Source organism: Pelobates fuscus, chromosome 5, assembly GCF_036172605.1.
Source record: "Pelobates fuscus isolate aPelFus1 chromosome 5, aPelFus1.pri, whole genome shotgun sequence".
In the NCBI taxonomy this organism is placed as follows: Eukaryota; Metazoa; Chordata; class Amphibia; order Anura; family Pelobatidae; genus Pelobates; species Pelobates fuscus.
The window spans coordinates 84,765,403-84,793,376 of NC_086321.1; the positions used below are offsets into that span (position 1 = coordinate 84,765,403).

The 27,974-nt window shown below is 40.2% G+C and overlaps 1 protein-coding gene across 1 annotated transcript; it reads right to left on the minus strand.

Moving 5' to 3' along the window:
• Positions 1 to 888: 888 nt before the first annotated feature.
• LOC134612511 (granzyme A-like) lies at positions 889 to 27,944 on the minus strand. The gene is made up of 5 exons (XM_063456890.1): positions 27,878 to 27,944; positions 26,876 to 27,014; positions 12,182 to 12,323; positions 4,367 to 4,657; positions 889 to 1,902 (listed from the first exon to the last, which is right to left on the minus strand). The coding sequence occupies exons 1-5, from the start codon at positions 27,936 to 27,938 to the stop codon at positions 1,750 to 1,752; spliced, it is 786 nt and encodes a 261-aa protein (XP_063312960.1). The 5' UTR covers positions 27,939 to 27,944; the 3' UTR covers positions 889 to 1,749.
• Between the last annotated feature and the right edge of the window lie 30 nt (positions 27,945 to 27,974).

Genomic DNA, 27,974 nt, shown 5'->3' on the forward strand with positions numbered 1-27,974 from the left:
TTCACTGTCGCACAAAACACAAGTAATATCTCACAAAAATACTACCTTGAAGTTTATTTTCTTTAGTTTGCATCCCAATGGCCTGAACTCAAACTATAAGACCCTCCATCTTTCTCTGACAATGTCTTTGTTAACAATATTTACCATGACAGCAGTGTCATCTCTAGCAAATGTTTCAGCTGAGTAGAAGATTACCACATCTGCTCTATTAATCATAGAGTCACCTACCACCACAACTTGACTAGTCTTTCCTGCTTTCTCAATCCCTCCTACACTAGAAGAACTATTTATTTGGCTGGAAAGTTTGGTGACTTCCCAGCAAAGTCACCCTTAAGCCGATGCTCCTCACATCTTCATTTAAATAGATAATTCTTGTTGAGTTGCACACAATCCGAACTTCACCATAGCCACCACATCTAACTGTCAAATACTTTTTTTGCTTTAGTTGAGCCCCTTAGTAAATCAAATACTTACACAGTGACACTGTTGAATTATAGCAATACATTATCAAATGCATTACCTGGGGAATCTGACTCAGTGGCCAAAATGTGATGTTTACACTTTTGAATTGTTAGCCATAAGTCATCAATGAAGTCCATTGTTGAATGAATGAAAATGCAGTTAGAATAATATTGGTGTCAGAGGATGGCTGGAACAACAGGTTCAAGCTTCATCAATCCTCTGACATCAGAGCTACATTCAGTGTCCATTAAAAGTCAAACCGATTTTTTTAGCTGCCATACTAAAAGAGCCATTTGTTCACTGAAAAGAAGAGTTTTTTTTTTCCAGCAAAGCCTCTCATGAGCTGGGAACTATTAATAGTCCTCCGAAACTCCCTACATCTCTCTACCTCCCTGTGGTTCCTGTTCCTGACTCCATTAGTAGAATGTGGAGCATATTGCATCATATGTCTACCTCCTTCTATAGCTGGCACCTCAAATAAACAACCATGCAGAGAAGCACTGATAAAAACTTGTACTAAGACCTCTGCTGCCTCAACTCTATTAGACTACCAGATAAATTGGAGGATGTGAGAAAATATATTTCTGCTTCTTGTTTCACACATTCACAAAATGGATTTAGGAAGAGAGGGATGGTTGTGATTTTTTATGGGAGAGAGAGGTGGTGGAATGGCTAATGAAGTGGCAAGATTGCTATAAAAATGTAGTGGGGTGAGGTGATTGTTATGATGTGAGGGACAAAATGAATGAGTGGATGTGATGTAACTGCTAATGAAGATTGGGATAGGTGATTGCTAATAAAGATGAGATGGAGGAGGGTTTGATATAACTGCTAATGAAGTGGTTAGGAGATGGATAGGGTTGATCTGGTGTCTTGTTGAGTAAGAGATGGGTGCATGAATAGGTAGTTTTAACAGCCAATGTATAGTATAGTAGGATGTCATGAGGGACATAACATTTTGCATGAATTAAACTTTGAGGTTTGGTTGTGGCTTGGGGGTGTAGTCTTTGTGGTGTGTTTATACAGTTTTGCTTTGGATTCCATTGCCATATCTTTTTGGGACCCAACAAGGGCCTATGTTATCATAAATTAACAACATCAAATTCATATTGCATTTCTAAAGACATCACATTGTTCGAAAAGAAAAAAATATAACATTATCATTTGTAAACGTACAAATATATCATCATAGTGGCTAAGGGCAAAAGCAATGACAGTATAATATCCAATGATGCTGGTAAGATAATTTTAATTTGCATTGATAAACAGTCTGAATGAAATGCAGATTTAGAAAGCAGCAATCTTTGCCTCTATCCACTTCACATATTTTGATGTTAGTCGAGTATAAACTGTAGGTACTTTAGAACTGCAGGTGCTGTCCCCATATGACACAATTCCTCGCAGTTGATTTTCACAAATTAGAGGACCGCCAGAGTCACCCTATATTAAAAGAGATAACGTGTGAGGCTTATACACATGTAAATACTAAACATTCCTTTACTCAATATTATGAGTTTTCACTGGTAATCTGCAGTAGCTAACAGAGGAAATAGACTCTGCTGAATACACACAGACACACTGCTGAATAAACACAGACACACACAGACTGCTGAATATACACACACACACACTGCCAAATACACACAGACAGGCTGCAGTGAGTGTGCAGTGTTTGTGTGTATAGGGGCACACTGTGTGAGTGGTGCAGTGAGTGTAAGTGGTGCAGTGTATGAAGGGTGGAGTGTGTGTGAGGGCTGCACTGTGTGTTTGAGGGGTGCAGTGTGTGTGTGTAGGGTTGCAGTGCATGAAGGGTGCATAATGTCTACATTGTGTGCGGGGGTTATCAGGGATGTAGTGTGTGTGGGGGTACAGTGTGTGCAGGGGTGCAATGCGTGAATAATGCATAGGGTCCATATTGTGTGTAGGGGGTTATCAGCGAGAAAATTTATATTTCTTTAATTTAAATAAAAGCTTTATGTGCCCTCACCCTTCTTATCCTTTTATCAGGGAGAGGGGACCTTGCACTGCCTGGTGATCCACTGGTTACTAGAGAGCTTTAGCCTGCAGCCTTTACCTGCAGGCTGACTGTACTCCTCTTGCAAGCACGGGGCTGTGTCAGAGCTTTGCCACGGTACTTGTTCTTGGGGGAGAGGGGGAGCAGGTATCATTGATCTCCCCACTGGCCCAAGAAGGCAGACAGCGTGTCTGGCTCTGCATTGGTTGGCGGGGACCTCAGCCCATGGGCATTCCCATGCCTCACACACAGGCATTGGAAGAGCTGGGGCTAAACTGAGTTTTACATCCTCTATAACTATCTGCAGCTCTGCTATCAAGCACAGGGTTCTGATTGGGTTACAGAGGACATTGAGCAAGGCTCCTGTTGCTTATCCCTCCTCACCAGCCCACTTGAACTCACAATAAGCACATTATAAGTGCTGAAAACAGACACCCCTAGTGGAAATTTGGGGTAACATATTGCCTACAGAAAGTGTCCAATGGATACAATGTCTTTTGGACTTTGTATCCATTGGACACTTTCTGTATACAATTGATCTAATTCTTAGGGTTACCCCCTTTGAAGTCCATTTACACTTCTCATTTTCTTGTAACATTTTGCCTAGACTAATTATTTAATATTTTAATATAGCTCAGCAGAGAAATGGGTTAACATATGTTGCAATATACCAAAGGTCTGTATCACAGAATCAGTTTTCACTAATGTTCAGATATATTGTTTCCATACTCTATGTACATTACAATTTGTGGCTCAATTTCAATAGAATAAAATGACAGCTATACCAGTGTCACGTCAGTGTCAGCTTTAGACTTTGCTAGGCCTTAGGCAAAACTCAAACATGAGGATCCCACTAACACCCATAGTGAGAAAAATATATATTATAAGATAGATAGAGGGTGTCTTGTGTATGTATGAGGCTGAAGCTATGCTGCATAGCTTGCATAGGGGAAAGCTGGGAATGTATTGGGATAAACATCAAAGAATTTGTGGAGTCACCAAGGCACAATAACACCTATTGTTTCCTACATTATCAGTTTTGTAAAGAACTAGAGTGATTTGTTCCTCCATTGGTTCTTGGATATGCATGGGTGATGGAAAGGTTGTGTTTTATTGAGACCACGGATATCTGGGGAACTATAGATTTTCGCCCACCGTATGATTGGTAGAAGAAAAATAAAATGATTAATACATAAAATCAGTCAATGAATTAGTACACGCTTCATGTAATCCCACACAACAAGTCTGCCTGTCCAGATCATGTTGGTATATATTGAGTAGAACCTCTCTGATACATCTTTAGGAGAGCAGTTTGCTATAAAATCATTATGTGTGTCTAATTCTAATATATATATATATATATATATATATATATATATATATATATATATATATATATAAAACACACAACAGTGCTACCTATACTGAAAATAAATGCCACTTGCCACTTACCTGACTTACATACACTCACTCAATGGACTGGCAATGCATCTTTTTAAAGGCATCAGAAGTTTCAAAATGATTATAAGTCAAGTAGTTTAGGCTTAACTTGCTCTCAGAGCTGTTTACAGGAACAAATGTGCAGAGATGTTTTGCATACCAGTTACTCGCAATGTCCTTCAGTATGCTAAATGCTAATGGTTCTCTCAATCACTCAAGGATACGTTTATTTTTTTTTGAATTTGATACGTGACTTCTAGACACAGTGAGAATCTATAAAACACACACATGCAATATGCACACACATACATTTGCATCATACATTTCTTTACCAAAGTATGTAACTCTACAATGGCTAAGCAGGGGTGCAAGTTTATATTAATAACAGATTTATTGTCTTATTAAAATTATCTGACAAATAGACCACTTGAAGTGACTAAGAACTCTTACCATGCATGCATCATCTCTCCGGTCCTCAACTGGTTTTGCACAGAGCATGTTTTCAGTTATGAGTGCTTTTATATTCTGTTTTCTATATTCACTTCGGCAGCTGGCTCTATCAATTATAGTTAAGTTAGTTTCACGTAGATACCTTGATAGCTGTGGGACATTAGGTGGGACATTAGGTACGGTGTAGCCCCAACCTGCAGTGTTACACTGAGTGTTTTCTTTCATATCATCAGTAGACTTTGGAAATGGAAAAACTGAAACAAACGGGCCTAGCTTTGCATGACGATCTAACTGTAAACAAAATCAATTGAAAAAAAAAAAATCATGCAATTAAGCATCGTTTTGATTAAACAAAATTATCCTGTTTATTTCAATCCTGGGATGGTTAGCTAACATGTAAACAGGTGAAAACAGCAATTCGATTAAAGGACCACTATAGTGCCAGGAAAACATACTAATTTTCCTGGCACTATAGTGCCCTGAGGGTGCCCCCACCCTCAGGACCCCCTCCCGCCAGGCTTTAGGGGGAGGAAGGGGTTAAACTTACCTCTTTCTCCAGCACAGGGCGGGGGACTCTCCTCCTCCTCTCCACCTCCTCGGCTGAATGCGCATTCAGCCAGTCCATAGGACAGCATTCACAATGCTTTCCTATGGACGCTGGCATCTTCTCACTGTGAAAATCACAGTGAGAAGCGCAGAAGCGCCTCTAGCGGCTGTCAATAAGACAGCCACTAGAGGCTGGATTAACCCTATTATAAACATAGCAGTTTCTCTGAGATTTAGCAGCAATTAAATTGTTGGATACTTTGGTCACAGCAGTTTCGACAGAGTGACCAGCGCGGAATCCAGACTGAAGGGGGTCAAGCAGAGAGTTGGATTCGAGAAAGTCTGTCAATCTGGCGTACACAACTCTCTCGAGGATCTTGGAGGCAAATGGCAGTAGCGAGATAGGGCGGTAGTTGGAATCAAGGTTGGGCTTTTTCAGAATTGGGGTTACGGTTGCATGTTTGAAGGGTGAAGGAAATGTGCCAGAGGAAAGAGAGATTGAAAATGCTAGCGAGAGGAAGAGCAAGAGAGGGAGACAAAGTGCGGATGAGATGCGAGGGAATAGGATCGAGGGAGCAGGTGGTGGGGCGGGAGGACAGGAGCAGAGCAGAAACCTCTTGTGTTGTAGCAGGTGCAAATGTGCATAGGATGGCAGGGGGAGTGGGGTTGGGTGATGTAATGATATCATTGATATGGTCATAGGTATGAAACATTTAGCATTTCCCTGACCGATGGCTAGTTTTTAGATCTGAAATATCAATTTTCTCTCTCATGTTAAGCTTGGCCATGCTAAAGTCTGGTAATACACAGTTGTATTTTTCCTACTGTTCTCTCTGGTAGGGATCTGATCTACACTGTTTAAGAATGCAGCAATTGTGATACTTTCATCCTAAACCACCAAAAGTGCAAAAGAAACATCTCACAATCCTTAATCTTATATCCTCCACTACATTGTTTGTGCCTGTCCAACTAGCAGGGGTATTTCAATATCTGAGCTCCACTTTTAGCATTCCACAACTGGACAGGAAGAAATAAATACCTGTGGCTCTATGTGAGCATAAGCCCTTTCTTGCAAACAAACTCAAACAGCTGTGCCTGCTAGCAGACGGTAAGCGGTCAAGCAGAAAATTAGAGGAACACTATAGTCACAAAGACAACTTTAGTTTAATGACCAGTGTTGGTGTATAGATCATGTCTCTGAAGTCTCATTGCCCAATTCACTGCCATTTAGGAGTTAAATTATTTTAGTGAGGCTAAGGGCAGAGAGATAACACACACAGAGGCTGGGGGCAGGTTTTTGGGGGCACATGGCGCTAGTGGACATTCAGCCTTTTACTCAGTAAAGGAATTCAAAAATTTTATTAACCAGTTCCGACTTTTCATATATTTCCAACTCACGCACATGAACAGATAATTGTTGGAGGTGTGGAATAGATAGGGAGACAATGAATCATATGTGGTGTAAATGCTCGGTGATCAAACCATTCTGGTGTATGGTGGTGGATATCAGGGCTGCCATCAGGGCATGAAAACCATAATGCTTGTCATCAGGGCCGGATTAACATAGGGGCTGATGGAGCTGCAGCTCCAGGCCCAGGCCCATGGAATAGGCCCATTTAAAAAAAATAAAAATATAAAAATAATTTTTTTTTTTTTTTTTTTTACACACGCACTACTCTTGGGTTTGCCACCTGACTGGTATTTCACTGGCACAGCCGGTATTTGAGGCTGCCTGGCCATGCCGGTATTGCAGTAATACCGGAAATACAAATGCACGTATTTTTCGCAGAATAAATGTAGATTACTCTGCAATACCAGCACCGGCCAGTAGGGGTCACTGTATGTGGAGAAAGGCAGGGATAGGAAGTTACAGCATATCCCTGCCTCTCTCTACTACTCACTGATCTGTGGGGGAGCAGCAACACAGCACAGAGTCCAGACAGCAGCTCTACAGCTCAGGTAAGTGAGGGATGGGGGGGGGGGAGGGCAGCAGGGACACATGCGGACACTGAGACACATGCGGACACTGAGACACTAGGGGACACTGAGACACTAGGGGACACAGACACTAGGGGACACAGACACTAGGGGACATATGGGGACACAGATATTAGGGGACATATGGGGACACAGATATTAGGGGACATATGGGGACACAGATATTAGGGGACATATGGGGACACAGATATTAGGGGACATATGGGGACACAGATATTAGGGGACATATGGGGACACAGATATTAGGGGACATATGGGGACACAGATATTAGGGGACATATGGGGACACAGATATTAGGGGACATATGGGGACACAGATATTAGGGGACATATGGGGACACAGACACTAGGGGACATATGGGGACACAGACACTAGGGGACATATGGGGACACAGACACTAGGGGACATATGGGGACACAGACACTAGGGGACACAGAGACACTAGGGGACACAGAGACACTAGGGGACACAGAGACACTAGGGGACACAGAGACACTAGGGGACGCTGAGACACTAGGGGACACTGAGACACACTTAGACATTGGGACACGGAAACACTATGTCCCCATGTCTCCCAGTGTCCCCATGTCCCAGTGTCCCCTAGTCTCCCAGTGTCTGTGTTCCCATGTCTCTGTGTCCCTAGTGTCTTAGTGTCCCCAAATGTTTCAGTGTCCCCATGTCTCCCAGTGTCTGTGTCCCTAGTGTCTCAGTGTCCCCATTTCTCCCAGTTTCCCTAAATGTCTCAGTGTCCCCATGTATCTCAGTGTCCCCATGTCTCTCGGGGACACACTGAGACATTGGGACACTGGGAGACTAGGGGACTGTGAGACAAGGGGACACTGACACTGTGATACATAGGGACACAGACACTGGGTGACTTGCGAGACTGAGACACTGGGATCAAGGAGACACTGGGAGCAATCCATCTGTACAGCAGAATCCAACTGTGAGTAGTTTGTTGGTGATTTTACAGAATTTCTCTGATGTCACTCCTTGTGATTTACATCATGTGATGTCATGCATAACTAATTAATTATACAAATGATTAAGGCTGGTATTTTTTTCCAAGAAAGGTGGCAACCTTAACTACTCTTCACATACTCTTGCTTAAAGGAGCACTATAGGGTCAGGAACACAATCATGTATTTCTGACCCTATTATGTTAAAACCACCACCCTGGCCCCTTCTTGCCTCCCTAAATATAGTAAAATATTACTTGTATTCAAGTCTGCAGCTGCTGGCTCTGCCTCTGAACTGACTGTCTGCTGACATCATCAGAAGTGGTGGTCTGAGCAAATTACAATACTTCCCCATAGGATTGGCTGAGACTGTCTAGAACTAGGCAGATCAGAGGCAGAGCCAGCACAAGTCCAACATAGCCCTGGCCAATCAGCATCTCCTCATAAAGATAAATTGAATCTATGCATCTCTATGAGGAAATTTCAGTGTCTGCATGCAGAGGGTGGAGACACTGAGTGGCAGTGCTGCACACTAGGCAGTACTGCCCCAGGAAGCACCTCTAGCAGCCATCTAAGGAGCGGCCAGCCATCTCTGAAAAGACAGTGTTTACTGCAGAAAGCCTGAATGGAATCATTCTACTTACCAGAACAAATACAATAAGCTGTAGTTGTTCTGGTGACTATAGTGTCCCTTTAAGTTTGGAAGCTTAAGAGGGATGTATGGGAACAAAACTTGTGTGGATTGGCTGACAAAATTAGTTTAGGTAATGCAGACGTCGGTCTCTCTAACACTGTGGCATGTCCCCTTTCTTCTACACTCACTACATACACATTTTCTCTGTCTCAGGAACTTCTGCCTGCTAGTAAGAAGGTAAGGAGACAAGTGGACCAGCCAGTGCTAGGGGACAGTCCTTAGAAAGCATGGAGTGAGCGCATCATTAGACGCATTTATGTCAAGCTCAGGGTGCTGCCTGCATAGTATGCCCTTAGTTGGACAGCCTGCATGATTGGCTGGCAGCCTGACATGCATTCATGCCAGGCTGACCTTCCAATTCTTTGGACAAACATGCCCCCTTTTTGGGCACGTTTACCCCTTTTGGCGGGTCCGGTCACGTGATTCGCGCCAGTGGCACACCCTTTTACCCCGCCCATTGACTTCCTGCTTCACTGGACACTGCTGTTAGGGGGTATGAATTTACTTGAAAGATGAAAGCATAAATTAGAGAGAGATTAGCATAGGGTATGTGTTTTCTTATAGCTGCATCCTATGAGTTTCCCTCCAGTACCATCTCCATCAGATACATGACGCTTGGGAGGTATGACTGTTTTAGTGTTTTTGGTCAATAAGATTCCGTAATTAGGCCCATCATAACTGTCAGCACCAGGCCCACTGTGCTCTTAATCCGGCCCTGCTTGTCATGGGCACGGAGGTCCTTGGGGGCCCGGACTACTCTGGCAGTCCGAGACCCACATTCCTTATGTGCACATATATATAGCGATTTTCGCTATATATATGTGCACTGAGGACCCCCTGCTACCTGTAAATTGCAGAGGGGGGCCCAGCAACACACTGTCTTCCTTTCCAGCTGCTCTCTGTCTAACTTTCCTGCGCCCTTCAGCCGCCAGAGCGTTGCCACGGGTTACCATGGCAACGCTCCGCACAGCACGCAGGCCGGTCTTGTGAGAGTTAGTCAGAGAGGAGCTGGAAAGGAAGACAGTGTGTGCTGCTGGGCCCCTTCTCTGCAATGTACCATGGCTGGCTCCCTCTACAATGCGATCTCCCCCCTCCCTGGCACGGTAAGAAGCATGGAGGGGGGGAATAAAATTTAAATATACTCAAATATTTTTTTAAAAAAATACTCCCCTCCCCCCTATTTTACACAAACACTGCATCCTTACAAGCACACACTCTGCACTACATTCACTAAACACACTCTGCACTACACACACACACACTACATTCACTAAACACACTCTGCACTACACACACACTAAATTCACTAAACACACTCTGCACTACACACACACTAAATTCACTAAACACACTCTGCACTGCACATACTCACACTACATTTACTAAACACACTGCACTACACACACACACACACTACATTCACTATACACACTTTGCACTCACTACAAACATACTGCATTCACTATACACACACTCTGCATTCACCACAATCACACTACATGCACTATACACACTATGCACTCACTACAATCACTATACATATTTTGCACTTGCTGCAAACACACTACATTCACTATACACATTTTGCATTCACCACAATCACACTATATGCACTATACACACTTTGCACTCACTACAAACACACTACATGCACTATACACACTACATGCACTACAAAAACACACACTCTGCATTCACTGTACACACACTACATCCACTACACAAAAACACACTTGGCATTCACTATACACACCAACATTCATTACACACACACTGCATCTAATGCATGCATACAAACATTACACAAAACATACAATCTGCATCCACTATACACACTGCATCCATGACACACATACCACATCCACTACACACATTCTACTTCCACTATGCACACTGCATCCATGACACACATTCTACATCCACTATACACACACACACACACTTCTTCCTTGTGGGCGGACTCAGGGCTGGCCCCGGGGGCCCAGATCTTGAGCTGTGTCAAGGCCCTAAACTTTCTGATGGCTGCCCTGGTGGATATTATAACTAAACTTTTGGATCAAATAATACAAAAGAGATCAGTATTTTCTGTTGTTCATACTTCCAGTTTCACTCTCAAAAAACCCACAAATGAACTACTTTTCATGTTTAAGTAGCAGCAAACTTAGTTATAGCTGGGGGATGGAAATCCAAGAAGGCCCCTACTAAAGAGGAGTTCTTACACAAGTATCTAGTAAAGAAATGTATGAAGGAATGGCTTTTATGAGCTCTGATAGAATGTACAAAAGATAGAAGCATGGGATGAATTGGATGCACAGAAAGATGCTTTATTTCAACAGACATGTGTCAAACAACCCCAAATTTTTTGAGTAAGAGAGAACGTCATTTCATTCTTACTACATGTTCGAGTCTCCAGCATGCATTACTTTAACATTATTTTTTCCTTTCAGTGAAAAGTAATGCAATGTAATCTTCAATCAGAATAAATGGTATTTAGAAGGGTGGGCGTTAAATGTTGATTGGTCAGAGGGCATGAACCCAATTACATTTTTAGAGATAAACATAAAGAAGATTTCCTGGCCAAAACGGTAATGGATAAGTACCGTATAAGTATGTAAAACTTCACTTTTATTTATGTCAACTAAAAAATGTGTGTCAGTAACTAGTATAGCACATAAATCGTGGATACAATTAGGTGTGTGTCAGAAGTAAATTGAATTATGTCCATATACGGCAAAAAAAAAAACAGTGCGGAAAGAAAATATAGAAAATAGATATACACAAGGGTACAATATTTACAAAAAGTACTAAGTGAAAGATAGGAAAGAATATAACTATATACAAGGAAAGGAATATATACAATAAATAAGTTCAGAGGTTAGTGAGACAGAGCCGTAGAACGATGTACTTCTAGTGCAAGCTTTACAGTAACTGTACACACTCCGCATTCACAACAAACATACTACATTCACTATACACACTCTGCACTCACTACGCAAACTACATTCACTATAACACTCTCCCGTCACTATTCACTCTTCAATCATTATACACACTCTACATTCACTACAGACATACTACATTCACTATACACACTCTGCATTTACTACACACACTCTGCTGTCACTATACACTCTGCAATAATTTTACACACTCTGCATTGACTACATACACACTACATATACTATACACACAAACACACATTCTGCAGTTGTTATACAAACATATACTCTGCATTCATTTTACACACTATATTCATTACACAAACACACTCTTTGCATTCACTATACACCAAAATTTCTGATGGCAGGACTGATTACAGATATTAGTGTTCAGAGATACCCTGCACCCACTTTCCCTGTTAAGAAAGGTTATAACTGAAGACATTTATGAAAGATTGCAATGTGTCTCTCTGAGTTTTACCTTCTCATCTGCCACCCAAGCTGTCTAACTTAAGCAACAGGTATCATAACTTGAACAGACATATCTCACCTGCTCAGATGGAGTTTAATGCCTTAGAAAATTCACTTTGAAAAATCACTTCCTGTTTCTGTGCTCCTTTTAATATTTCAACAGAATTCCCAACATTGCTGTAAGTCTTTACGTGAAAAATGTCCTACCTGTATAAGCTGAAAATCGTTGGATAGTGTGCGACTTTGAAAGCCTGGATATTTCAATATTTTGGAAACAGAAAACCTTTGCTGTTCTCGTTCATATTGCTTCCAATAATTGGCTCCCAGAATGACCACTGACTTATCATCACTGTAAGAACAAAGAAGCTAAAATAGAATATGTTTCAACAAATTATATTTCAGTTTCTATTAAACTAATTACATTAAAGCAACCATAGCCCCTCAACATATTACATAGTTACATAGTTACATAGTTAGATAGCTGAAAAGAGACTTGCGTCCATCAAGTTCAGCCTTCCTCACACCTGTTTTTTGCTGTTGATCCAAAAGAAAAAAAAAAAAAAAAAAAACCCAGTTTGAAGCACAATTTTGCAACAAGCTAGGACAAAAAATTCCTTCTTGACCCCAGAATGGCAGTCAGATTTATCCTTGAATCAAGCAGTTATTACCCTACATTGAAAGATTATATCCTTGAATATTCTGTCTTTGCAAGTATGCATCTAGTAGCTGTTTGAACATCTGTATGGACTCTGATAAAACCACTTCTTCAGGCAGAGAATTCCACATCCTGATTGTTCTTACAGTAAAAAACCCTTTCCTTTGCCTTAGACGAAATCTTCTTTCTTCCAGTCTAAACGCATGGCCTCGTGTCCTATGTAAAGTCCGGTTTGTGAATAGATTTCCACACAATGGTTTGTATTGGCCCCGAATATATTTGTATAATGTTATCATATCCCCTCTCAGGCGACGTTTTTCTAAACTAAATAGGTTTAAATTTGTTAACCTTTCTTCATAGCTGATATGTTCCATTCCTTTTATTAATTTTGTAGCCCGCCTCTGCACTTTTTCTAGTGCCATGATATCCTTCTTTAGAACAGGTGCCCAAAATTGCACAGCATATTCAATATGTGGTCTTACCAGTGATTTATAGAGAGGCAAAATGATATTCTCGTCCCGAGAATGAATGCCCTTTTTCATGCATGACAATACCTTACTGGCCTTGGCCACTGCTGATTGACATTGCACATTGTTGCATAGTTTGTTGTCTATAACAATTCCCAAGTCCTTTTCGTGTGTTGTTATCCCTAATTCGCTTCCATTAAGGGTATACCTTGCTTGTGTATTCTTTACGCCGAAGTGCATAACTTTGCATTTTTCAACATTACATTTCATCTGCCATTTGAGTGCCCAGTCCTCCAGTCTATCTAAATCCTTCTGCAGCAAAGTAATATCTTGCTCACATTGTATTATTTTACAAAGTTTTGTGTCATCTGCAAACACTGAAACATGACTTTCAATGCTGTCTTCAAGATCATTTATAAATGATTTATATTGAGTGCTTGGAGATATTATTTCTCAATGTTCACCAAGTAGTATTCTGTTTACCCTGGCTGTTGAAGAACTTTGGAAATTTATCAATAAACGGATTGAGCGGTATGAGTGATTTTACTTCCCTTGCAGAGTAAATACTAAATACTTTACTAAATACATGACTTTTATTTAACATAACAGTATTTTTTAGCACTATATGGGTTTTTTCGCAAGTGTCGCCTCGTTAATAAATATTGCAAAATAAAATTCATTGTGAATTCTTGATCTTCTTTGTGCATTAGATATTCTATGGTATGTTAGCTAATGTCTGTTTACAAGAGATAGCTCTGCAGTAAAGGTCTGTCTACTCTAATATTATATTTATCGTGGCTTATTACACCTCTGCTTTTTTACTCCTGTAATGAGCAAATATTTTAAATATCAGGGCTATTCATATCAGGGCTATCAATTAAACATTGGATTTTGCCCAATGGACAAATTACTGTAAAAATGACAGAATTATAACTGCATTGGCAATTTGCTGTCAGGGTTGGCTAGAGGATCCCCTGCATGGTGAGAGGCAGTGACCTAACAAAGGCAAATCCAGGCAAATAGGAAGAGGCGTATTACCAGACCTTATAGTGGCTGGACTTAACGTAAAGCAGGAACCAGGAAGTAACAGGACTATACTTAAAAAAATACTACATGCCAGGCCCAGGGGAGGAACAAAAAAATAAAAAACAACATCTGACACAGGAAAAGATCAGGAGCAAGAGAAAAGCAATGTTCTGAACAAGCCAGGGACCGGTACACATGTCAGGTAGCAAGACAAACCAGAGGCCTGAACACAAAATCAGGTAGAAGTAATAGGCTGGGTCAGGTACACTAGTACACGAGAACAGAATGTAGTCAGGTAAGCTAGGTCACACAGAAAAAGAGAGAACTTCATGAAGAAACCTCACACTACCCTCAAAGTCCCCACTGCCACTGCCAGTGATAAGTAATTATATGTTACCCAGCAGACTAATAGTGATTATGTGTGTGTATTTATCAGTTAGCTTGTCTATAGTGAGCTTGTGTATGGGTCAGATAGCTTATATGTGTCAGTGAGCTTGTCTGGAGTGTGCTTGTGTCTGTCAGTGAGCTTGTCTGTAGGAAGCTTGTGTGTGTCAGTGAGCTTGTCAATTGTGAGCTTGTGTGGGTCAGAGAGTGTCTGTGTGTCAGTGAGCTTGTTTGGGTCAGAGAGCTCCTATGTGTCAGTGAGCTTGCCTTTAGTGAGCTTGTTTGTCAGTGAGCTTGTATATAGTGTGCTTGTAAGTGTGTGTGCCAGTGAGTTTGTAGTGTGCTTATGTGTTAAGCAGGGTCAATCGCAACAGACAGGTGGCGGCCTGGAGGGTGGGTGTTACAGCACTGTTATACCCATGGATCATCTGGAGTGTGGGGCTGCAGGTAGGAAGCACTTTAACAATATTTTTAATTAAAAGTAATATAAAAGCATTAGTAGTAAACCAGAAATTGCATAACAAATGAACCCCTTAAGGACACATGGAAATATTTCATCATGCTAGTCTTTTACTTCTGAAGCTGTGTCCCTAAGGGGTTAAGTCAGGAAACACTATTGTATCCAGATTTTATCATCTGTCAAATGATACAATGTGAGCAGAATATTGTTTTGCTGCAGGGGGATTTAGATAGATTGGGTAATTGGACAGTCAAATGGCAGATTAAGTTTAATGTAGAAAAATGCAGTTATGCACTTCAGGGCAAAGAATGCACAAGCAATTTACAAACTTAATGGTAGTGAATTAGGTATAACACATGAAATGGATTTGCGAATTGTTATGGACAACAAATTAGGCAACAATGTGCAATGCCAATCAGCAGTGGCTAAGGCCAGTAAAGTATTGTCATGTATAGATAGGGCCTTCTCAGGATGAAAATATAATTTTGCCTCTTTATGAATCACTGCTAAGACCACACCTACCTGTGCAATTTTAGCACCTGTTCTAAAGAAGGATATTATGGCACTAGAAAAAGTCCAGAGGCAGGCTACAAAATTAATAGAATAAATGGAGCATTTAAGTTATGAAGAAAGGTTAACAAATTTAAATATATGTAGTTTAGGAAAACAGCACCTCAGGGGGGGACAGGAAAGCATTATACATATATATTCAGGGCCAATGCAAATTATTGTGTGGAAATCTATTCATAAACAGGACGATACAAAGGACATGAGGTCATGCATTTAGATGGAATAAAGGAGATTTAGTCTAAGGCAAATGAAACAGTTTTTTACGGTAAGAAGAATAAATATGTTGAATGCTTTGCCTGAAGAGGTGGTTTATCAGAGTCTATACAGATCTTTAAACATGTAGATTTTTTTTAGTAGCAGCATTGAGCAACATAGTCATACAAATACAGGGTTATTCACTAAAGTGAGAATTCAAAGTTAATTTCAAATTCAAAGTAAAAATAGCTGAAATGGAAACATTCTCAAACTCAATTATGTTTACAGTTCAGCTACTTTAGCCTTAAATTTTAAATTCACTTTTAATTCTAACATTGAACCCCTTAAGACCGCAGGGCGTTCTATGCCGTCCCCATTTTGGTGGTTTTTAATTCTAACATTGAACCCCTTAAGACCGCAGGGCGTTCTATGCCGTCCCCATTTTGGTGGCTCTAAACACCGCAGGATGGCATAGAAAGCCCTGCGATCTTTTGTACTTACCCGGTCGCCGGCGATCCCACGCTGGCGATCGCGGTATGGGGGACTTACCTGGGACCCCAGGGATTCCCCCTCCGTCTTCTTCGGCCCCCCTGGGCCATGTGATCGCGAGGTCCTTGCGAGGACCCCGCGATCACATGGACGGCATAGCCGTCCAAGGCAATGCCAGCAGGGGGAGTGCCTGTAATGACAGGTACTCCCCCTGCTGTCTGAAAAAAATAAAAAAAAATTAAAACAGTGTAAAAATAACATATATACTTAGATCATATATATATATACACACATAAATATACATACACTGTCTACGTGTATTTTAATAATATATACATAATTATATATATATATTAATATCAAAATACACGTACAATGATATTGATTAAATATATATATATAATTTTCATTATATATATATATTTATATAAGTATAGGTAGAATAGGTAGCACTCACGGTCTTCAAGTTAAAAATCTTCTTTTATTGTGCAAGTTTAAAACATAATGCCAGGATCAACGTTTCAGACCTCTCTCAGGACTTTCATTTGATCATTTGATCCTTTCATTTGATCCTGATGAAAGTCCTGAGAGAGGATGGAAACGTTGATCCTGGCATTATGTTTTAAACTTGCACAATAAAAGAAGATTTTTAACTTGAAGATCGTGAGTGCTACCTATTCTACCTATACTTGGATACCTAAAGCCCCAGGGTGTGCACCCGGCATCTATTTATTTTTCTATTTATATGTACAGCCTGTGTGCAAGGATTTTGCATATATATATATATATATATATATATATATATAAAACAAAAATAATCTTGCACTCCTCCTGTGTAAATAGTGGGTGCCCGGTGCTTGTCAGCCAAAATTAAAAAAAAATATATCCAAGATAGCACTCCAAGGACTTGCATAAAAAATAACTTTTATTACCTTCCAGTAAAAACAGCGAAAATCATTTTCGCTGTTTTTACTGGAAGGTAATAAAAGTTATTTTTTATGCAAGTCCTTGGAGTGCTATCTTGGATATATTTAACACTGGCCAAAGTTAGTGTTAATATTTGAAAATGCAAAAAACTAATTGGAACTCAAAATTTGGCCAGTGTTTGTGACTAAGTGGCTACTAAAAAAGACTGGACATACTCCATTTGCAATACCTTGGGTTGTCTACTTTTGCAAATGGTATGCCATCATGGGGGTAATTCTTATTCCTGGGCTACCATATGGTCTCAAAGGCAACGTAACCAATCTGGCGAATTTCAATGTGAAAAAAACAGAAAAGTGTAACATTCTATATTTGACCCTGTAACTTCCCAAAACACCATAAAACCTGTACATAGGGGGTACTGTTTTACACGTTAGACATTGCCGAATACAAATATGTGTATTATATTGCAGTAAAAGCAAACAGTATTTTGACATTCACAGTTAAAATGTCACGTAGAACTAAACAAATTAAAAAAAATCTTATTTTCACCCATTTTTTTCATATTAAATTATGTTCCATACCTAAATATTTGATGTTAAACTAAAGCCCTGTTTCCACTGAATAAAAATATATATAATAAGTGTGGGTGCATTTAATATGAAAGAGGTGAATTACGGTTGGACAGACATATAGCGCAAATGCCAGGTTTTGTTTACGTTTTGTTTTGATCACAACTTGTACATTTGCCTGCGGTCTTAAGGGGTTAATAAATAATCCTGATATAATAACAGGGTTATTTACTAATGCAAAAATTCAAAGTAATTTCAAGTTTCAGGTAAAAATAGCTGAATTGATAACATTTTCTAAGTCTATAATTGAAAATTCACTTTTAATTCACACATGATAATGGAAATGTTTCAATATAAGATAAAACAGAAAACAGGGAGGCGGAGCCAACCACCGACCTGTATGGACGTGTTCTTACAGAGCTCCCCAAGCACGACCTGTATGGACGCGTTCTAACAGAGCTTCCCAATCACCGACCTGTATGGCCGTGTTCTAACGGAGCTCCCAGCTTCAGACGCAGGGCCGTCTATAATATGATTAGGACCCTGGGCAATGCATTTTCTTGGGCCCCCAGGGCCCTGCCCCTCCCACTGCCTCACCCCCCAATTGCGCCCAACCCGCAATCACACTGACAGACGTACTGGCACATACACACACACACACACAGACATTAAAATATTCACAGATACATTCTGACACACACAGTCACTGACACACAAATATATACTGGCAGACATACTGACACACACACATACATACATACACAGACACATACGCTGACAGATGCACTGACACACACAGACACGCACAGACGTATTGACACACACACACACAGGCATACTGACATACACATAGACAGACATTAAAACATTCACTGATACATACTGACACATACACTGACAGACATACTGACACATACACTGACAGACATACTGACACATACACTGACAGACATACTGACACACACACACATACTTACATACACACACACACATACTTACATACACACACACACACATACTTACATACACACACACAGACATACTTACATACACACACACAGACATACTGACACACACACACACAGACATACTGACACACACATACTGACACACACACACATACATGCAGACAGATGTTCTGGCACATACACATAGACAGACATTAAAACATTCACTGATACATACTGACACACAGACACTGACATACTGACACACACACACACACATACTAACATACACACACACACACACACACACATACTGACCCACAGAGACATATTGACCCACACACAGACATACTGACATACACAGACATATTGACATACACACACAGACATACTGACACACATACAGACATACTGACACACATACAGACACAGACATACACACACACACACTGACACACACACACACACACATACTGACACACACACAGACATACTGACACACACACAGCCATACTGACACAGACATACTGACACACACACACACACACACACACACACACAGACCTACTGACATACATTTAGCCACCCTCCAGGTTCTTACCTTTTCTGGAGGGTGGTTTCCCTGGTCCAGTGGCAGGCTGAGGCAGATGGGAGTCCTCCTCTGGAACTCCCCTCCCTGCCTTTCTCTTCCCGCGCGGCTATTATCTCCGGTGGGAGGAAGTAACGTCACTTCCTCCCAGCCGGCTGCAGAACAGGAAGGGGCCCGGTCGCGCTGTTTAAGCGCCACAGAGCCTGACCGGGCCCCTGCTGACACATGCTCCCCGGGTGGCCCTTAGTGCATGGGCCACCCGGGGAGCCTCCTCAGTGTGCGGGCTGGTGCGGCTCCGTGCAGCCGCACCGCCCGGTCCATAGGGGCTGCGCAAATCGCGGGGCCACGGAGCAGCTGCTCTGGCCCCCCAGGAGTAACTGGGCCCGGGGCACCTGCCCTGTTTGCCCCGCGTTAAAGACGGCCCTGTTCAGACGATACAATCCATACCTTTACCTGAAGATTTAATCTAATTTCTGAGTGAACTACTCCAAAAGGGAAATGCTACCTTTACATACAACCGAACATGTCACAGCCACCCTAAAAACCTCTTACTCCTTCACGTAGGCTGATTTAGCCATCAAATATTTAGGGTTTCAATTATTGAAAGATTTCTCCAAACTCTACAAACTAAATTATACCCCACTAGTTTACAACCAGTCGTAAGACCTAACATCAGGGAACAAACCCCACTTCAACTGGATTAGTAGAAGTAACATATTAAAGATGAATACTTTACCAAAAATTGTGTATATGTTACAGGTTATCCCCATTGAATTACCTAAATCCTTCTTCTCCACTATTAGATGAACCATCTCAGAATTTATCTGGGGAGGTAAACATTCACGGCTAGCGTTCCACACCCTAACTTGACACAAATTATGGGGGGGGGGGAGGGGGGTAAGGTCTCCCAGACATAAAATGATATCACAAAGCAATAACTTTAACTAGGATATATGACTGGACAAATCTGGCACCACATAAACAGTGAGTGAAATTGGAAAATTATACGTTTCGAATACCAATATACACCATGCCATGGCAGAGTAATGGACATAAACACTTATGCCCCCAATACCAAACTCACCCAACGATCGTACCTGCCCATAAACTTTGGAACCACATCAGAAACTCACCTAATGTCTCTCCACACCCATCTCCTCTCTACCCCATAACCCATAACATCCCCTCTTCCCACCAGGTCTCCATACCACTGTCTTTAAATCACCTAAAAACTCTAAACACCTTACGTTAGGCTCACTCTTAGAAGATAAGTGCTTAAAATCATCACCCAACATAGTAAACAAAGCACGACCATCACCTTTGGAGTCTTTCTTTTACGCCCTACTTTCTCACTTCATACAGTCTGAACTGTTATTACTGACAGGGGACAATCCATACTTTGACTTTGAAATTAAATGCCACACTCGTAATATGAAAACTAAATATCTTTAGACGTTTTATAAATTACTACAACTCGAATATAAAGACCAACTCCTATATACACAATATCATGGGTTACGGACCTCCAAATCATACTTATGGTCTAACATATTTAACCTCCCTGGCGGTATGATTATGTCAGGAATTTTGTACCAAAAGCGGTACCATTTTTTTGCATTTGAATTACCCGCCCAGTTCCGCCCCCATGAGCCTCTGCGGCTCACAGAGACGGAACCAGGAAGTCAGATGGAGGCATCCGCCGGGGCTCTCACCGGCAATCACAGCGTGGGGACATCGCTGGATCGCAAGGAGAAGTTAATCCCTTCAGGACGGAGTCAATAGTGCACGTTCTGATCAAAACAAAACGTAAACAAAAACTGGAATTTGCGCAATATGTCTGTTCACCCGTAGTTCCCCTCTTTCAAATTATATGCACCCACACTTATTACCGTATATACTCGAGTATAAGACGAGTTTTTCAGCACATTTTTTGTGCTGAAAAACACTCACTCGTCTTATACTCGAGTCAGTTGTCTGTATTATGGCAATTTTCATTGCCATAATACAGACAAGGACCGGGGGCTGTCAGGAAGCTGTAACTTACCTTCACCGCAGCTCCTGTCAGCTCCCTTCTCTCTCCTCCGTCCGTACAGCTCCCAGGTCAGCTCCCTCTGCAAATCTCGCGAGAGCCGCGGGGTCAGAGCGTTGCCACGGGTTACCGTGGCAACGCTCCGCGCGGCCGCGAGAGTTGCAGAGGAAGCTGACCTGGGAGCTGTACGGACGGAGGAGAGAGAAGGGAGCTGACAGGAGCTGCGGTGAAGGTAAGTTACAGCTTCCTGACAGCCCCCCTCCTACAGCCCATCCACTGGACCACCAGGGAGTGAGAGCCCCCCTCCCTGGCCAGCTAACAAGCAGGGAGGGGGGACGAAAAAAAAAATAATAAAAAAAAAAAAAAAAATAATAACATTAAAAAAAATATATATATTACAATAATAATTAATAAAATGCCCACCCCCACCAATGCTCTGCACTCACACACACACACACACACACACACACACACTGCACTCACACACACTGCACTGCATTCATACACACTGCATACATACACACATACACACACTGCACTCACACACTGCACTCATATACACACACTGCATTCATACACACACTGCATACACACTGCATACACACTGCATACACACTGCATACACACTGCATACACACTGCACTCATACACACACTGCACTGCATTCATTATATACACACTGCACTCATTATATACACACTGCACTCATATACACATACTGCACTCATTATATACACACTGCATACACACTGCACTCATACACACACACTGCACTCATACACACACACTGCACTCATATACACACACTGCACTGCATTCATACATACACACTGCATTCATTATATACACACTGCACTCACACACTGCACTCATACACACTGCATACACACTGCACTCATACACACACTGCACTCATATACACGCACTGCACTCATATACACGCACTGCACTCATATACACGCACTGCACTCCATTCATTATATACACACTGCATTCATACACACACTGCATACACACACAGCATTCATATACACACTGCATTCATACACACACACACTGCATTCATTATATACACACACTGTAAATAAATATTCAGTTAATATAACTTTTTTAGGATCTAATTTTATTTAGAAATTTACCAGTAGCTGCTGCATTTTCCACCTTAGTCTTATACTCGAGTCAATAAGTTTTCCCAGTTTTTTTGGGTAAAATTAGGGGCCTCGGCTTATATTCGGGTCGTCTTATACTCGAGTATATACGGTATATATCATTTTGTTCAGGAGAAACAGGGCTTTAATCTATCATTAACTATTCATATATGGAACATCATTTATTATGAATAAAAGTAAAAAAAAATTGAGAAAATAAGATTTTTTTTAAAATTTGCATTTCCGTCTGACATTTTAACTGTGAATGTCATAATACTGTTAGGTTTTACTGCAAAAAATGCACATATTTGTAATCAGCGATGTCTCACGAGTACAACAGTACCCCCCATTAACAGGTTTTATGTTGTTTTGGAAAGTGACAGGGTCAAATATAGAACATTCCATTTTCAAATTGAAATTTGCCAGATTGGTAATGTTACCTTTGAGACGGTGTGGTAGCCCAGGAATGAGAATTACCCCCATAATGGCATACCATTTGAAAAAGTAGACAAGCCAAGGTATTGAAAGTGGGGTATGTTTAGTCTTTTTTAGTAGCCACTTAGTCACAAACACTGGCCAAAGTTAGCGTTCATATTTGTTTTTGTGTGAAAAAAGCAAAAAATGAATTTTTGGCCAGTGTTTGTGACTAAGTGGCTACTAAGAAAGACTGGACATACCCCACTTGCAATACCTCTGGTTGTCTACTTTTGCAAATGGTATGCCATCATGGGGGTAATACTCATTCCTGGGCTACCATACGCTCTCAAAGGCAACATAACCAACCTGGCAAATTTCAATGTGAAAAAAATGAAATGCAAGCCTTATATGTGACTCACTTTCCAAAACACCATAAAACCTGTACATGGGGGGTACTGTTATTCTCGGGAGACTTCACTAAACACAAATATTAGTGTTTTAAAACAGTAAAACATATTACAACAATAATATAGACCATAAAAGTGCAGTTCGCTTGCAAAAAATGCAAAAAACGTCACTTTTACTTAAAATATCATCGTTGTAATACAATTTACCAGTTTGAAACACGAATATTTGAGTTCAGCGAAGTCTCCCGAGTAAAACAGTACCCCCTATGTACAGGTTTTATGGTGTCTTGGAGAGTTATAGGGTCAAATATAGTGCTTGCGAATTAAATTCTCTGCACTTTTTCCCTGTGTTGTCAGGCATGTCAATCAAATTTTAATTAATCAAATCACATAATTACGTTAAAAGATTATTTAAATATACATGTAGAATTTTAATATATATGCATTTATAGGTATTTAAATTCTACGTGTATACTAATGTAATCTTTTATGCAATTATATGTATTTATCTATATATATATATTTGCGGTTATTTGTATTTTATATATATATATATATATATATATATATATAGATATATATAGATATATATAGAATGTCATTCTAAGTGTATTTTTTTACGGATATATATATTAATAACAAAATACAGTTAGAATGAAATTACGTATGCATATATAATTTATATTAAATTTTGTTTCAATATTTTATTTATTTATTTTATTATTTTATTTATTTATTATTTTAATTATACGTATTTATATATAATATATATGTACATCTATTATATATATATATAATATATATATGTAACGTCATTCTAAGTGTATTTTAATATTAATATATATACTTATATTAATATTAAAATACACTTTGTATGACGTTACACATATATAATATGTATATATATATATTATATATATAAAAATATATTTAATTTATTTTTACACTTGTCTTTTATTTATTTTTTATACTTCCCACCAGCAGGGGGACTGTCTGATATTTCAAACAGTCTCCCTGCTGGCAGATCCACAGCCAGCTATAGAGGGCCATGTGATCGCTCTTTGAGAGCGATCACATGGCCCCCGGGGGCCTGATTTGCCGTGGGAGGGCTGCCTGGGCTGTGAGGCAGTCCTCCCGAAGCGGATCACGGCGGAGGTAAGTACATCTTACCTCCGGGGGCTGGAAGCTGCCAGCTCTGTTATCTACCCCGAGCGTGACTCGGGGTTACCGCTTCTGGCAGCGAAAATTAACCCCGAGTCACGCTCGGGAATACCGCCAGGGAGGTTAAGCAAATACACAGGACTCCTATTAGTTGTAACATAATAGAAGCAAATTATAAGAGAATTTCCCGATGACACTACTCGCCAGATAAATTACATAGACTATTCACCACCACCTCTAACTTATGCTGGAGGTGCTTCCAAGGGACAGGCACACCCGTACACATCTGGTGGTCATGCCCTGTAATTCAGAACTATTGGAAGCGCATAACAATCCTGATACACAATATCACAGGCATACATATAGCAAATAAGGCTACAACAATAATATTCCTCCTACACCCTAACCCAATTCCCAAAACAAAGCGCGTTCCCGTAAATCACTTACTCACAGCAGCTAATCTACTCATCCCAACGAAGTAGAAACAAGCCACAGCCCCAACAATAAGAGAATTAATTCAGAAAAAGGGAGACTATAAGGGTACTGGAGGAAATCCACTACTCGTTTACCAATAAATACACCCTATATAATAAAATATGGGAACTAACGTTGAAATTCATAAGGCAACAGCCTACGAGATAGATATTTATTGGGGAAATCCGAGCTACATTTACTCCACAAATATGTGCAAACAGTGCAATCCTATAATTTTGCTGAAAGGGAGTGATATAGGACACAAGGAAGCAACACAGGAGATATAATCACTGACTAACTGCTTTAAATCCGACTTACAGCAGTTGGAGAAGGCATGAGATTTATATCTTATGACTACCCCGACACACCTTTAACTCATACGCTATTAGACCTACTCTCAACATACCTACAACACCAGGCAGCACTAGGCTCTCCCCTGGGCCAACTGTTCTGAGTTTGTTAAGCTTACAATGTTTATAATTAGAAACTTTACGTTGTCTTCCACTAAATTCACATCTTAATGGCTCATATGAACCATACTATACTACAAATATCTGGCTGGGAGGGGGGGTTGGTCTAAATATCCCTTTGTTTGTATGAACTCAATATAATGGTTTGACAGCATTACCAACATATATTTAATAGTTCTCAGGAAGTGCTCCAGGATCCTTCCCTCCTCCAAGACAGACCGTTCACACGTAGCATCCTTATATGATGAGCCATAAGATGAGATGTTTAAAGAGCTATATGATAAGATATTGTGACTCCAACTGAAATACATCAGATGATTGGATATACCCCCACCCAAAAATATTAAAGCATTATTACAGAATTAATAAAGAATTATTAAAGAATTAATAAAGTCATACAGTTCAAATCCTATGTGGAAGAGGAAATATACAACGTAACTCACGGTTTTCTTATGTACTACTCACAAAGCCATTTTGTATATGCATTTGTCTACTTATATTTATGTCTACTAATGTCTGTGCGATAATTTTGTCAATCTCTGAAGAAATATGTATGATGAATGTACCCAAATATTGTTGTCACAGTGTTATGTAACATTTTGGATGACCAATAAAAATATATATATATACACAAAAAAAACAGAAGTACAAAAATAATGCTGAACAATGTTATATTGACAGTCTGACACACTGACTAAATAAAGTAGATTTAAAATGAAACACAATGTTCATAAATGCTGAATGTTATAAACTAAAGCATTTATTTCATGTCTGATAAGTTCATGAGTGTTAAATTGCCGGCAGGCAACCATACAACAGCCTCACTGCATGATCTTTCTGAAATCCCCACAATGTTTGGAAGCAGCATTTTTGGCAATGATTCCACAACCACCTTAGGAGCTCCAACATAACATCGTAATGGAATGGGACACAGATTTCCAGGAGAATCACTGTCTATTCAAATTTTATATAAAGACAAATAAAGCTATATAAAAAAATTACAGGAAATTATTTGCTACATTATAACCAAAATTTCAGCATTTAGGCAGTAATACAGCTATGTTGGCAGCAAGTGTGGAGTTAAGTTCTTAAATCACTCCAAGTCATTACATTCATGGTTATTGACTGAAGTCAAAATGGCCCCATACAAACTGGGACAAAACCATCCTGGATGCATACGGAGCCATTCGGAATGCAAAATCCAGACATTATTGATGGAATTGAACAATGTCTATATTTTGTCATCAGGTCCCAAATGAGCCTAAATTTGATCTGGATTTCAGCCCAGTGTGAGTGACGGAATCCTACCTGCATTTGGCTTTATTAAATCTGCAAATTGCCAATGTGGTTGGAATTCGGTAATTTTAACCAGATTTAGTCCATTTTAGACAAAATGTGGTGTTTATGTTTCAATGTTTCTATGTTAGTAAATAACCCTAATTCATACTCCAATAACACAGAACTTAATATCACACATGACCTAGAGTTTAAAAATGTATGTCTGCTAATATACTTACACTTTACAATGCGCTGCTGTTAAAACCCAGTTTGTTTTAATCAAAGTCCCTCCACAATTATCGCTACCTGTAAAAAATGCCATGTACGGTCTGGAATGGGCCTTAGCTTTCTTCCCTCCAATGATTTCCGTGGAATCTCCTGAGATTTGAAAAGGGGAGCAAATAAGAAAAAGTACAATTTTAACATGAACCTGTATCATATAAACATGAGCACACAGACATATCTTTGTGTTCCAGAGAAACACTTTGTCAAATATCTAATACATGCAGAGCTACAGCTGTATGTTGCATTAAAGGATCACTATAGGGTCAGGAACACAAACATATTCCTGACCCTATAATGTTAACACCACCATCTAGCCCCTCCTGCCTCCATAAATATAGCAAAATCTTACTGTATTCAAGCCTGAAGCTGTAACTCTGCATGCTGTTTGCCTCAGAAAAACAAGCAGTCTGCTGACATCATCAGAAGTGGTGGCCTGATCCAATCACAATGCTTCCCCATAGGATTGGCTGAGACTGACAAGGAGGCAGATCAAGGGCAGAGCCAGCATGATTCAAACACAGTCCTGGCCAACCAGCATCTCCTCATAGAGATGAATTGAATCAATGAATCTCTATGAGGAAAGTTCAGTGTCTGCATGCAGAGGGTAGAGACGCTGAATGTTTGGATGCATTTTAGGCAGCCATGACCCAGGAAGGATCTCGGCTATCTGAGGAGTGGCCAGTGAAGTTATCACTAGGCTGTAATGTAAACACTGCATTTTCTCTAAAAAGACAGTGTTTAGAGCAAAAAGCGGGAAGGTAATGATTCTACTCACCAGAACAAATGCAATAATCTGTAGTTGTTCTGGTGACTATAGTGTCCCTTTAAGTATTTACAAAATTATATTAATTATCCCACAAATAAATTGTAATATAATAAGTTACTCAATTTCTATGGTTCCATTATTCATGTTACAGGAAATAAATATGTTTCTAATTGTTATATAATTTAGTTACCTTTAGAAAAGGCTATAAAAAGAAACAAAGCAGATGTGTAGCATATGTAGAAGAAACCCATTCTTGCAGATTGTGATAATGCTGTGTACCTTGATGT

Excerpts from the sequence above, each read along its gene's own strand:
- LOC134612511 (XM_063456890.1), bottom strand. The coding sequence starts at position 27,938 with ATGGGTTTCTTCTACATATGCTACACATCTGCTTTGTTTCTTTTTATA. Across the intron at positions 12,324-26,875 it reads ACAGCAGCGCATTGTAAAGT|TGATGATAAGTCAGTGGTCA; the intron begins GTAAGTATATTA and ends TTGTTCTTACAG. Across the intron at positions 4,658-12,181 it reads ACGATTTTCAGCTTATACAG|TTAGATCGTCATGCAAAGCT; the intron begins GTAGGACATTTT and ends TTTTGTTTACAG.